Raw genomic sequence first — 14,162 nt, 5'->3', positions numbered from 1 at the left:
GGCAAAACGTGTCTTTCTACTTACTGCTGGTGAACATTTGGGTTGTTGCTGGGCTTTGCTATCATGAGCAGATATGCCGTGAAAATCCTCGTGCGAGGGTTTCTCGGGGCGCATCCCCAGGGATGGATCTGTAAGGTTGTGGGGTACAGGCCAGCTTTACAGGACGGCATCTGTGCATTCTCCAGAGTGGCTGCATGAATTTACAGCATCACCAGGAAGCACTGTAGCCCCACGTCCCGGCCAAAACTGGGTGAGGCTAGCGGGAGTCCCACACGTTGTCACTGTGCTCAGCTCCTTATTATGGAGACTGGACTGCTTTCTGTGTCTAGTCGTCATTCTTTGAAATACTTCTTCATGCTTTCTGCCTTTTTTGGGGTTGTCTTTTGCTTATTGATTTAAAGGAATTTTTATATAAGGTCAAACCGTATTAAACTGCCACTATTCAGCCTTTAGATATGGCCATTCGTATGACTCAAACTAAAATATTTATTCACTTTTTTCGAGGGAGAGAGAGTGTGAATGGGGGAGGAAGGGGCAGAGGCAGAGGGAGAGAGAATCTTAAGCCTGATGCAGGAGGGGATCTCCCAACCTGGAGCCGAACTCCAGGATTGGACACTTAACCTACTGAACAAGCCAGGCACCCCCAACCTAAAACATTTTAGATGACAATTATTTTCCAAGTGTATGTGTTCAAAATATCTTTTTTCAAGTCATGAGAAAATAGTATTTTCCCTTCTTTATGGTGAATTTGCTTAAAGAAATTCATTTTAATCCAGTTGAATTTATCAGAAATTTTTCTTTAAGATTAACCTTTTTTGGCGTCTTGAGAAATCCTTTCTTAACCTGAGGGTACAAATACTATCCAAAATTTACTCATAAAAGGAAAAAAGTTTGCCTTTCATAAGTCTTGGCTATTCTGGCTAAGAATTATACTGAAAAATAAATTTTAGAATCAGTTTGTCATTTTCCACAAAAATGCACTCTTGTGATTTTTATTTAGGTTGGTTGCAATGAATCTGTTGATCGATTTTGGGAAGAACTGACATCTTTGTAACACTGAGTCTTCCAGTGCATGAACAAATACAGCCTTGACCAAGAACAGGCAAGTCGGTCTTGAAGAAGAAAAAGAAATAGGACTAACTCTACCAGGTGAAAAGGTATTTTAAAGCTATGGTAAGTAACCAGTTTGGCATTGGTGTAAGGACAGACAGTAGAGCGGTGAACAGAAGGAAAGGCCAGGACTCCAGACATCACCCTCACAAACCCATCTTGCACGTGCCCACCGGCTGTGAAGACTGCCGACGGTCTCAGTCCTGCAGCGGGAAACCCCAGGGGACCAGCAACTCCAGGAATCTGCTTCCTGAACATTTTAAAATAAACCGTGAGAAAGCACTAAAGAAATTTCAGGTATTTTGCCTTGTGGAAGAAGAAGTGCTTGATTTGTCTTGAAAACTCTGAAAGACTATCTTGTGAGGCATGGGTGAACCTTGCTCGGTAAGGATAGCAGGGCCTCAACTGTGCAGAAGCTACAGAAAGACGTTTCTGTTCATGGTGGCTCAAAATCTGAAACCTCTATCTTGTTCTGCTTTGTAAAACCGAGAGAAGTGGGCATTCTCTACTTCCGTTGTGAAGGTAAAGTGAAAATCTCATTCTATCAATGCTCAGAGTGACAGTTTTCTCAGATTTTGCATTAAGGTAATCAAGTTAAAAAAGTGTGTTACCTGGTGAGTTTTTAAGTAAATTATAACTAAATCAATGACTCTAGTTTCGGTAACTCTTCAGAATTAGTTACAAACATCTTAGGGTTTTAAGAAATACTAGCATGTTTTGTTATTCAACTATGCATCTCATCTTTGAACTCCTTCCACGGTATTCCTGCCGAATTTACTACCTATAGCAAACTTTACTCCAGCTTTGGACCCCTTTTAAATGTAGACTTTTCCCACAGGTAAAATATCTGAACTTTCTTCAGTGTTTCCCCCCAACGCTCATTTTAGTATTTACTTATTTAATTTTTGTTTGAATTCCAGTTAGTTAACATGCAGTGAAGTACTGGTTTCAGGAGAATTCAGTGATCCGTCTCTTACACAACACCCAGTGCTCCTCACGGCGGGTGCCCTCCTTAGTGCCCGTCCCCCCTCTAGCCCATCCCCCACCCCCCCTACCGACCGCACAACACTCGTTTTAGACGCAGGACTGAGAGTTCGTAGGCAGTCTTCACAGCAGGTGTCTGCACCACAGCAATGTTCTAGGGAGACGGTGGTCACGTGCACGACGCACGGGTGAGGATGCGTCTGGAATGCTCCCATTTGGGCTCCACACAGAGGCCTCTCACGTTTCACAACAGAACGTGGGCCTGCTACCCCCTGCCGCTAATTGGTGTCTGAAGAGGTGAGCTCTCCGGTCAGCGGCACACCCACCCTCGAGGCTGGTCCGGGCTCTGTTACAACGACGGCACAGGCCACACGAAGGGCTGGCTGTCAGGTTCACCAGCTGGGATGAGTCTGAGTCTGAAGTCCGAAAGCACACCGCAGCCTGTGGGCAAAACAGACGTTCTGAGCACGCATATGCGTTTTCTAAAAGCTTATACGTGTGGCCGTGAGACACAAAACCTCCGATTTTCTAGGAAAGCACGACAATATTCTGTCGAGCGTTAAAGAACTATTGCTGTGTGTGCATGCGTGGCTCAGATTTGTCGACGACCAAACAAGGGGTTCTCATCCTCAAAAATAATCGGAAAACCACTGTCAGTTGTCCAGACACATCCTGAACTCTGCCCTTATGTCATGTTTTCTCACCGGAAAGCCACATATCCAGAACTTCGTCCTCCAGAGGCAACTTCATGGAGTTATGTCTTCAAAGTTTCCATCTCGGCTTTCATCGCCAAACTATGAGAGAAACGGTCACATAACGAACACGGCATTTCCTGCAGAAACAGCCTAAGGGACAATGTTTCAGTCTGCCCTTTTTAAAAATAAGAAACCATGTACTCCCCTCTGGAATTTGTTACTAGAAAATCACACCTCTTGGACACCTTGTTTTCAGTATTAGATAGCATATAACCATTTCCCAAAAGGTTTTCTGTGAAACAGGAGCCCAGGAAAATGCTTCCAACAGGACTGTGTGGTCAATTACTCTGGAAAGCAGTGGTTTTTATTGCTCCTTTAAGATTTAGAGGAGCATATTTTAAACTCTGAGAAGTCTTTAAGGGAATTTTAAAAACCCACGTAGCTCACGGTCCCTAAAGTTATTATTTTAAAAGCTTTGACTTGTAAAACACCTTTGAGAAATGTTGGATAACCCACTGCTCATCCTTCTCTCTTTCTCTTTTTTTTTTACCAGCTGAGGAATTTAGGACTAAACTTAATTCTCAATTATGGTCATTATATTAATTAGGTTGACACATTTGCATCTTCTTCTAGGATTAAAAAAATTTTTTTCTGGAGGGAGAGAGGGGGAGAGAGAATCTCTAGCAGACTGTCCACTAAGCGGAACTCAGCTCACAACCCCGAGATCTCGATCTGAGCCGAAATCAAGAGTCTGGCGCTTAACCAACTAAGCCACCCAGGCGCCCCTAGGATTTCCAGTCTCTAGTTAACAGCCTTGTTGACTGTATTTAATTCTGTCTGTAAAAAGTGCTTGTAACATTTGAAAGGGTGTATGTTAAGAGATACTGAAAGACTTGGAAAGGTAGATGCAAACTTCTCATACATTTGAAAGAGCATTTCATGTGTCATGAAAATAGATACAGTAAATATTTAAGAAATCAACACATGCACATTTTGATGTATTTATAACAAAGTGAGGTGGGTTTCATGCTCTTTCCATATGTAAACGGTTACTGGAGCAGCATAGAGCTGAATCCTGCTTATCGGTAATTTCTAAATCTGCCCGATCTCAGCAATCCTGAACCCACATGGAAAAGTTCCATCCAGTCTTTAAGTTAAAACAAAACAGAAAAACCTTGGTAAAAAGGATCAGTATTTTATCAACTAAACCAAGCTCCGAGCTGAACTGAGTTGCAGCCGCCCATCTAAGAGGTGTGCTGCCGGCCTTCGGGAACGGCGCGGGCCTGAGCCCCTGGGAGGCATTTGTGCAGAACTTATTAGCTATATGACCCTGCGCCGCTGTCCTCCTTAATTTCCTCATCCTGTCGGGATGTCTTATGGATTAAAGGAATTAAAACTGCAAAGCCGTGAGAAGAGTGGCCGGCACGTGGCAAGCACTGGGAAGTATTCGGTGCTATAACTGCTGATTGGAAGTCTCCGCACAGCAAGGCCGGGCTCCGGAGCAGAAACGGGAACGTGCAAACAGCTTCCCCAGGGGCTGCCGGCCGAGCACGGGCTACTGAGACGGCCAGTCAGGTCCCGGGGAGAGGGCTTTCCCACTCTTGTCGAGTGCATGCGCTCGCCATCCTCCGTGTCGTCTTCTCTTATGTCCCGTGAGGTTCGCGCTCACCCGGAAAGCTCTTCCACACTGCTCACACTCATAGGGTCTCTCCCCGCTGTGCACCCGCTGGTGCCCGAGCAGGGCCGCACGCTGGCGGAAGGACGTGCCGCACTGGCCGCAGGTGTACGGCTTCTCCCCGCTGTGGATGCGTCTGTGCTGCGTCAGGACGGAGCTGTGATGAAAGGCCTTGCCGCACGCCTCGCATGCGTACGGTTTCTCCCCGGTGTGGATTCTCTGGTGCTTGGTCAGGTTGGACTTCCCGCGGAAGGCTCTCCCGCACTGCGAGCAGGCGAAGGGCTTCTCGCCGGTGTGCACGCGCTGGTGGACAGCGAGGCAGTGCCGGTCCTGGAAGGCCTTCCCGCACTGTGCGCACGGGTACGGCCTGTCCCCGCGGTGCGCGCGTTCGTGAGCCCGGCGCCTGCACTTATGACGGAAGGCGCGCCCACACTGCCCGCACGCGTACGGCTTCTCCGGCGCGTGGCTCCTCCGGTGCCGCCGGAGCTCCGCGGGGCTGCCGAAGGCCTGGCCACACTGCGCGCAGCCGCCCCGGCCCCCGCGCGTGTGTCCTCGCGTGCTTGCGGAGGTCCGAGCTCCGGCGGAAGGCCCTCCCGCACGCGCCGCACGCGTACGGCCGCTCCCCGGTGTGGATGCGCAGGTGCTTGCGGAGGTCGGAGCTCCCGCGGAAGGCCCTCCCGCACGCGCCGCACGCGTACGGCTTCTCGCCGGTGTGGGTCCTGGCGTGGAGGGTGAGGCAGTGCTTGAGCTGGAAGGCCTTCCCGCAGACGGCACACGCATGCGGCTTCTCCCCGCTGTGCACCAGCTGGTGCAGACGGAGCCGGCTCCTGCTCTCGAAGGCCTTCCCGCACGCGCCGCACGCGTGCGGCTTCTCCCCGCTGTGCGCTTTCCTGTGCCGGCAGAGCGCGGCTCGGCTGCCGAAGGCCTTCCCGCACTGGGCGCAGCCGAAGGGCTTCTCCCCCGTGTGGGTGACCCGGTGCACGGACAGCTGGCTTCTGGTCTTGAACGCTTTCCCGCACTCGCGACACGCGTGCGGCTTCTCGCCAGAATGCACACGCTCGTGGAGAACCAGGGCTGCACGGCCGCTGAAGCTCTTGCCACAGTCGGCACACCGGTGGGGCTGCCTTTCTGGGAGGACTCCGTACTGTGGAACACGCTTCGGGGCTGCACCGAAGTTTTTTCCGGTCTTTCCTTCGTTGCGGGTCACCTTCTCCTCTCCCAGTGTCTCCACCCCGGGCGCATCCCGTGGATTCTCTAACTTGACATCCTGGACACCAGCTCCTCCAGCCTCATCGTCCTGGGACAGGGCTTTCAGGAGACGTTCGACTCGGACCCGGCAGACGTCGCCGCGGTCGAACACCTCCTGTTCTGAACTTGCCTTCTCATTCCCAGGCCAGGTCCTGTCCGCGGATACTTGGACAAGGAAATGAAAATGCCAGATGTTCAGAAGTCGGGAAGCACGGGGGGCGGGAGGGGTGAAAGGGCGAAGCCGCTGGAAGGGTACATGACTCCCGGGCTGGAAGAAGGCTACGGTCACGGCCAAAGGCTGCCAAGACAGCTCAGACTCTGCAAACTCTCCAAAAACCCTCAGAAACCTACTGGTTCTCCTAGTGTAGTGAATGGCAAGCTCATTCGCCCCGTCACCTCAGTCAGGAAACTGAGTCACAACAACCCTCTCCCTTCCTCAGATTTGCTCAGCGGACATTTTACAAATCCCACCTGTCGTGACACGGACTGCAGTCTGATCCCCAGGGACCTGTCTGCTCTGCAGTGTAACTCTTCCTGCCGGGGGCCAGGGCACATCAGAGCTGGGCCATCCCCCACCCAAACCAGGCCAGGTTCTCTCTCCTTGGACTCTGGACTCGCACCCTGACAACAGCCAGTGCTGGGGGGATGGTGCACCGCCCAGGGGAGGGAATGTTCTGCCCTCGGCACCGAGCAGCAGAGGGGACAGTGGGGTGAGGGGCCTCATGTCCCCCTGCTCTTAGGTTCCACGACACCCCTGAATAATAAATAAATTCTCCTTGTTTTGCTTAAGTTCCCTTGAGTTAAGTTCTACTGCAGGCAACCAGAGTTCAAATCAGTCTTCTCTTCATCTCAGCTCTACCCCCTCTATTTCTGCTGCCAGGGTTTTGCTGCTAACTGCCACCCCACCCCCAACTGTCCTTTAATCTGCCTCCCCTTGAATCTGTGCTCTACTCTGCTTCCAGAACGTTCTTTCTAAAAATCTAATCTAATCATGCCACTCCTCAGCTTAAAATGTCTCAGTGGCACTGCATCGTTAACAAGACAGAAAGGAGGTGAAGCGTGCAGGCCAGATCCCCAGCTCTGGAGTGGGACCACAGGCTGCAACCCTAGCTCTGACCCCTCCCGGCTATGTAACCCAGGAGGACGACTGCATCTCCGTGCCTCAGGTGCTCATCTGTAAGACGGGACCGTTACCTAAGCTAATGTGCGTAAGCACGTGCTACACGGATGTGAATGCTTCACCAATGTCAGCTCCTATGGTCAGAATAAAGTTCCAAGTCTGCAGGTTATAAAAACCCCTCTGAACCATGACCTTGCTCCTGCCCTCCGCACACCGGCCGCTCAGAGCCCTTTGCTCTGGTCACGCTGCTCACGCTTCATGAATGCGAGTGTGCATTCTCCCTCTGTGCAGAATGCCTCTCCCCTCCTTCCACTAAGCCATCTCCCTTACGCCACACGCTTGGTTCATGGTCATTCCCTCCACAGTCATTTGGTCCCCGGTCAGATTTAGACGCTTCCGCTCCGTGTTTGTACGTCCCAGGTACCACTCCGTGACTCTCACTATTCTGTGCTGTATTATCACTCACTACCTGCCTTCCCTACTTGGCAATAATGTTTGACGCCATCTCTAGTAGCTTGTCTAGTGCCTATATACAGTAGTTGCTCAATAAATGTTTGTTGGATGGCAGGAGGGAGGAGGCAGGAAGAGCAGCTATCGTGACAGGGCAGTTGACACGTTTTGAAGGACAAGTAGAGAAAACAGTGTGAATGAGGAGCCGGTGCTGTTTCACGACTGACGAGGCATGCGGCTCAGGAGCATGGAGACGCAACGTGAGAAAGAGGGAGGCTCAGGTACAGAAACAGAGGGCACAGTGGGGACGGGCTGAGGGGAGAGACGAGTTTGCCTTCAGGTGTGCTGGTCTGCAGATGACAACGGGCTATGCAGTAAACACCAGGAGTGAGAAACAAGAGTGCTGCCCAGGAAAGGGGAGAAGTGAGCAGTGTCCATGCACCAGGCACCTGCCGCCCAGCTAAGAGCTGAAGGCGTGAGGGCAAAGAAAGAAAGGCAAGGGTAGAGGCCTGAGGCTCAATGTGGGGAAGGTCCCGAACAAAAACTAGGGGCAGAAAAGCAGCGTTCTTCTCTGGGCACTGGAGGAACTGATACACAGAAGGGAGATGAATTCACTGAGCTTTCTCTGAGGCCCAAATTGCAAAGGGCCTATCAGATAGGAGCAAAGAAGCAATTAGATCATGACAGAATAACTGCCCAAACAGTTTGCTGCTGTTTGTTTTCTCGTCACTGGGGAGCCCCGGCACTAAGAACATCCCACATCCACCTCCCCAGGGCACCCGGCAGGAGGCTGCAGCTTCCCGTCACTCACCTGGGAAGGAGCAGGTCAGGAAGCCCCAGTCCTGCAGATCCTGAATGCAGGGCTTGGCCCCCTGCTCCAGGTGGGAGATCAGAGGCGGCTTAGGGACTGCAAAGCCTGGTCGTGGAGAAGGAACAAGAGTGTGCAGAGCAACACGACAAGGGTCCTAACACCCAGCCTTGACCCCTCTGCCCGCATAGGGAAACAAGGAAGAAACGGCCACTGGGGTACAGAAGGGGTTTGTTCAGGGGTCTGGTCGCATGGAAACACACGTACAGATATTCTCAGACGAGTCATACTCAGAAGGGAGAGGAGGAGACCCTGGGGACCAGTCCCTGCTCTTGTGACTACCTTGCTACGTAACAGAGGCTAATATGAGGCCCCACGTACATCAATAAAAAATACAACTGAAAGGAAAAGGAGAGGAAACAATACCGAGCCAAGCGCAGGGACGTCCTTACCGACCGAGATCATGTTCCCGTAATTCTCCAGCATGACGTCCGCGTAGAGGTGCCGCTGAGCGTGGGTCAGACACTGCCACTCTCCACCGCTGAAGCACACGGCCACGTCCTCAAACGTCATGGAGTCCTGAAACAGTTCCCTGCCGCTGTCCTGGAGAAAACCCCCCCGGTGACCTCAGGACAGAGAGGCAGGACAGGACTCTTGGGAGAAGGTTTACAGAGACGAGAGGCGGTTATTGTGTGTATTTGGGAGAGGTGAAAGGGAGTGGACACAAACGGCAGAGGCAACAGCGAAGGAATGGGGAATGTTCCTTGTGAGAGGGAGCACCTGCATGTGGGGTGGGGGCGTCAGGGATGAGTGGAAGGAGGTAGGGCTGTATTTCTAGAAGGATGGAGGGGCCACAGCTTACTTGGGCCGGGCTCATTGGTGCGGTCTTTGCGCCTGGCCGGTCTCCTCGGCTTCCCTCTTTGGCAAAGGCAGGACGTGGAGGGGTTGGCAAGGCTGAGGGAAACGAGGCAGGTCAATCTGGCACAGTACTACCGAAACCTTCCTTTCTCCTCTCTTCTCCGGTGTAGAAACTTCCCAAACTCTGCCTCCCCCATTATTTCTCCAGCTTTGGGTTCGGTTTTGGGCAGCAGGCCACGGCACAAAGTCACGCGGATGGCCAGCGTTCTGTCCCTTACCTACTATGTGTTTTTGTCTGGTCTCTCTTCATCCTAGAATGACCTCGCCCCTCCCCAAGCCCTCGTCACTGACTCCTGGCTTGTGGGATAACCTCTCTTCCAGTATCTGGACTTTGAAGTCGCTTCCTCCAGAAAGACTTGGGGTGGGGATGGGGTGGGGGGATGGAAAGGAGGGGAGGTGTGGGACAGAAATATCCAGAAACAGGCCCAAACTGATTCCTTTCGGTAACTTACTGGCTGCTCTACCTCCAGTTAGTTTCTTCGAGAAACACCACCTTCCCCTCTCCTATTAAGCCATCCTCCCCACACCAGTGTAGTCTGGCCCACTGCTAGTTAACAGGGCCCTGATTCCTTCCTGGTGGGCCAGCTCTACCTTCCTGTAGCCTCACTGTTTGCGGCAAGTAACCTTTCTAGAAAGTTCATCAACACATCCCAAATCCCGGCTTGAACGATCTCTTCCAGAAGATACCAGTGGGGTTAGTCACCAGCGGGTAAGACCCAAGGATTACCCTGTGGCTTTAGGTCCCCCAAATTTCATTCCAATTTTACCAAAACTTCAACTGAGGAGCAAATTGGTTTCTTCCCAGAGAAACCTCCCCCAGTTCTTCCCTGGTTTAGGAGACTCTCAGCTTTTGACCAAGATCCAGGCTGTGTGTGGGTCTCTTGGGCCCTACTCTGTCACTCTATGTCTCACTCTGCAAGCCCGTGCGCTCCCTAATTCTCTGTCGCACACAGTCCCACACCCGCCCGGCCTGCACACAGCTCACAGCAGACGCTCGCTCTGCTCTGCTCCTGTGACAGCAAAAACACAAACCTCCCCACTGTGTTTATTGTTTTCAATCCACAATTTATCATGAACATTTTCAAGTACACAGAAAAGCTGAATCGTAGTAAAGATCCACATACCTTAACAGTCGTCATGCTCTGTCGCCCATCTGTCCAGCTAACTAGCTCCCTATTAATCCACTTTGTTTTTTGCTGCATTTCAAAGTAATCGAAGGTATCAGCATACTGTACCCCAAAACACTGAACCAGAGTTCGGTATCTGTTTACGTTCTCGTTGAGGGAGAATTTACTACAGTAAAACAAACCAGTCTTGAGTGTACCACTGGATGGCCTTTGACAAGGCAAACCCCTGTTTTACCCCAACTCCCCTCCAGACGTAGCCCACTTGGATTTTTACTGTACCCTCTTCACAGACTGGGAAAGTTTTGTTAACTCAGTGGTTCTTCTTCTTTTTTTTTTTTTAAGTGCTTATCACACTAAGAATTTTTTTTAAGTGTGGAAAAATTGGTAACACAAATTACCATCTTAACCATTTTAAGTGCACAGTTCAGCAGTGTTAAAAATACAACGTTGTGTTGGGGCGCCTGGCTGGCGCAGTTGTTAAGCGTCTGCCTTCGGCTCAGGGCGTGATCCCGGCGTTCTGGGATCGAGCCCCACATCAGGCTCCTCCGCTAGGAGCCTGCTTCTTTCTCTCCCACTCCCCCTGCTTGTGTTCCCTCTCTCGCTGGCTGTCTCTGTCAAATAAATAAATAAAATCTTAAAAAAAAAAAACCACCACCTTGTGGAATCTCGAGGACTTTTTCATCCTGCAAAACCGAAACTCTCTACCCATTACCCAAGTTGCTATTTCTCCCGCCTCAGTCCCTGGTCACCACAGTGATTCTCGGGCTTTATTTCTTAGCTTTAGATTTTGGAAAGCCAGTGTCTGCCCTCAAGTTAAACATGAACTTGGAGACAAGCTATGTGCTCAAACAGCATGAAACTACCTTTGCCAACGCAGGCCGCGGTAACGAGATACCCAGACTGGGTGCTTACACACTGGAAACCTACTTCTCACGGTTCTGGAGGCTGGAAGTCTGAAATCCAGGTGCCGGCATGGGCTGTGCCTGGCTTGCCGTCCTCCGTCCTCACCTGTGGGGGACGCAGCGAGAGTTCTGGACTCCTCCCCTAATAAGGACACTAATCTCTTCATGTGGCCCCACCCTTACGTCTTTATCTAAACCAAATTACTTCCCAGAGGCCCCACCTCTAAATATCATCACAATGGGGGTTAGGGCTTCAACGTGTGAATTTTGAGGGGACAGGGGACACAAACATTCGGTCAGTCACTAAACTACTCGTTAAAACGGTGTACAGATATTATCAGGATGAAATTCATTCCTTTATATTATATGTTAGGTAACTGTAAACTTTATGGTCCTGAAAATCACCTACGGGAAGAGAATTTAAGGTCTTATGAAAAAAAGAGGACCAGGAGACTCAGGTCAGATGTCAACCAGAAGAGAGCATATAATTTTATATTTACAAAATGAAATGAAATAAACACCCAAGTTAAGCAATGTTGCTTATCTTCTACCCCTCTTAAATTCGTACTGAATCTGCTCTATATTATTAATTTTCATTTATGATTCGTTATAGAGTTGGAATTTCGGGATTTCTCCTCTGGAAGTTCCAAAGATATACTTTTTCTCTTTGTAGATAATATATACTAAAAGCCTACTTTTGGGGTGCCCAGGTGCCTAGTCCTCTGTCCAGAAGTCCGTGCCTTTCGGGGTCTGCATTTAGGACTCCCGAACTGCTGAATGCTGTCTCCTGGGTTTTACCTCCATCAGCCACAGTCTCGTCCGCTTTGCTCTTCACACACACCACCACTCAGCTCTTCCAAAGCCCAGCCTCACATTTCCCCATCTTCCTGTGCTTTTCCCAAAGCTTCAGACAAAACCTTTGCTCCTCCTTTGCTGCTGTTCTATCTTCTGTTTCTCAGGGACTCATACTATACTTCTAAAATCTCAGGGTTCCAAAAAGGTCTAAAGAACTAAAATTACATACACTCAGCAGGGAAATGGTGGCAAAACCAGTGGGATAGGAGCTACCGAAAGATACCACAGGTTTCATGTACGCCTATATGAGTCATCTATCATACATGTCGAGTTGTACGTATGTAAGTGATGGAATGCCATTTCTTGGTAAGTTGCTTTGTAGAATCTTCTGATTATTTTTTTCCAAATTTGATGTAAGATGGGGACAGAAACTGAGTAATTTAGTTTCTTGCAATACTGATCCAAGCCTAGTATAGACATAACAGAAGACTTCCAATAAATGCTCAATAAGGAGTGGATTTCCAGGCCCCAGGAAGCATCTCCTCCCTGCCTCCCCCTACCCCCCAGGCCACATCCCAGCTGTTGTCAGCTGCTGTCCTCCTGGCACAACACCCTGTGTGCCTCACCTCTTTCCTGCAGCTCAGCCTCAGGGGTCCCAGGCAGCTGGCGTAGTGGGCCTGGACTCTTGTGTGACACCATCACCTATTAGGAGACACAGAAAACCTCAGGGGCGCTACCGACGGGAGGAAAACAAGCTCTAAGCAACTATAAAGTTTAGTCCCTGGAAATCAACTCCCAGACACACCCAGAGGGGAGAGAAATTCAGGGACTCAGTCCCTGATACACCTTATGAAAAACAGAAAAGTCTTTCAATTCCTCTCTATCACCGGAAAGCTTTCATGGTCACCAGGCCGTCCAGGAAAACTATTTTGAATTTTGAAGCAGGAAACTTCCACCACGGCCTCCACTGCTTTCCTTTTCTGTACTCACTTCTCCTTCCTCCTCCTCAGGAAACGCTGCAGACCCTCCTTTCCTTACCTGCTGCATCTTTTCACCCAGCTTTCTCTACAGTCTTCCACTGCAGTCCAGGTTCTTCCCTGCTGCTTGGGTCAAACTCCCAAAGTTAGTTCTGGCTTTGCCCAGACAACAAGTTTGGACGTGGCCTGGGAGATGCCAACCAAAGGGCCCCTGCTGACCCACAGGGCAGCTTCTACATGGCCTCAAGTGTCACACAGGGCCCTGGATTTGGGGTTCATCAGCAGCATTCAGCTAGCTGTGGTCTCACATCTTGTTTTCCTGAATAGTCCATGAAAAGGGAAAAAGAGGACAGTGAACACAGCAAACAGAAGTAACTGCTGGGCATGATCTCTGGGAGAAGAGTGGCCCAGGGAGACAAACTGAAACCACTACGTGTCAGGACTAGGACCTCCGCAGCTCCCATCCTGGTCCAAGCCGCCATCCTCTGCCTTGCTCCCCACTGTTACTCACTGGTCTCCCCGCGTCTGTCCTTCCCTTCTGCCTCTTCTCAATACGACAGTCAGAGTACTGTGCTTAAGCCATAAACTGGATTATTTCATCTCCGCGTAAAACCTGCCAGTCTCCTCCGGCTTACTGCACACAGCGGAGCGCCCATTCCCATTCGCTTACTCAGAATGAAAGCGGGTCTTGCCCGGGCGTGCATGCCTACAGGCGTGCCGAGTACCGCTCCCACGCTTCTCCTCCTCGTTCAGCCGTCCTCACTCACACGGACCTCTCTTTTCTGCCTCAGGGCCTTTGCACCGGCCGCCCCTCCACCTCAAGCAATCCTCAGGGCAGATGACCTCGCTTCCAAGCGTTGGCTTGTATGTCATCTTCCCCAGACTCTCGCGGCCCCCCTAAGATTGCCACTTACTCTCTCCTTCCGATCCCGATGTGTTACCTGGCTTTTACCTTTGCTCTATTCTTTTCACTAGCACTCGACCACTTTCCAACACGGTAAGTTACTCAAATACGGCGTCGGCGGTGCGTGGTCTGTGTCCCCCCACGAAACCGGGGGCTCCCAGGCTCCCGAGGGCGGGCATTCCTGGCCACCATGATCGCGGCTGGACTTCAGCGCCTCCAACAACGCCTGCCCCAGCGGCTCAGCGAACGAATGCATGCGCGGACGCTGCGGGGGACAGGAATCGGGGGGACAAAAAGGGAGAGGGGGAGCGGGAGGGACCCAGAACACCTGCGGGGAGCCCCCTCTGGGGGGCGAGCCCGCCGCGGACCCCTCCCCGCGGACCCGGCTCCAAAGCCCGCCCCTCCCGCTGGCGACCCTGGGTACCCGGTGGCTGAGCTCCCGCCTCGCC

The 14,162-nt window shown here is 51.1% G+C and overlaps 1 protein-coding gene across 9 annotated transcripts; it reads right to left on the bottom strand.

The window, feature by feature from the left end:
- Positions 1-956: 956 nt before the first annotated feature.
- Positions 957-14,162, bottom strand: ZNF311 (zinc finger protein 311). 9 transcript variants are annotated; one of them, XR_004625330.1, is made up of 8 exons: positions 12,871-14,162; positions 12,459-12,534; positions 11,063-11,143; positions 8,953-9,044; positions 8,543-8,693; positions 8,094-8,198; positions 2,799-5,877; positions 957-2,535 (listed from the first exon to the last, which is right to left on the bottom strand). XR_004625330.1 is itself a non-coding variant. In XM_019809349.2 (8 exons), the coding sequence occupies exons 2-8, from the start codon at positions 12,877-12,879 to the stop codon at positions 4,874-4,876; spliced, it is 1,518 nt and encodes a 505-aa protein (XP_019664908.2). In that variant the 5' UTR covers positions 12,880-13,128; positions 13,480-14,162; the 3' UTR covers positions 957-4,873. The 9 variants fall into 9 exon arrangements, 8 of the variants coding, with proteins under 8 accessions (XP_019664908.2, XP_019664909.2, XP_019664910.2 ...); XM_019809349.2 differs by having other exon boundaries at positions 957-5,877; positions 12,871-13,128; positions 13,480-14,162; XM_019809350.2 differs by having other exon boundaries at positions 957-5,877; positions 12,871-13,128; positions 13,751-14,162.

The sequence above is a fragment of the Ailuropoda melanoleuca genome, chromosome 5 (assembly GCF_002007445.2).
Source record: "Ailuropoda melanoleuca isolate Jingjing chromosome 5, ASM200744v2, whole genome shotgun sequence".
NCBI lineage: Eukaryota > Metazoa > Chordata > Mammalia > Carnivora > Ursidae > Ailuropoda > Ailuropoda melanoleuca.
The sequence above is the reverse complement of the archived record's forward strand: the minus strand, read 5'-3'. Positions and strand labels throughout refer to the sequence as shown.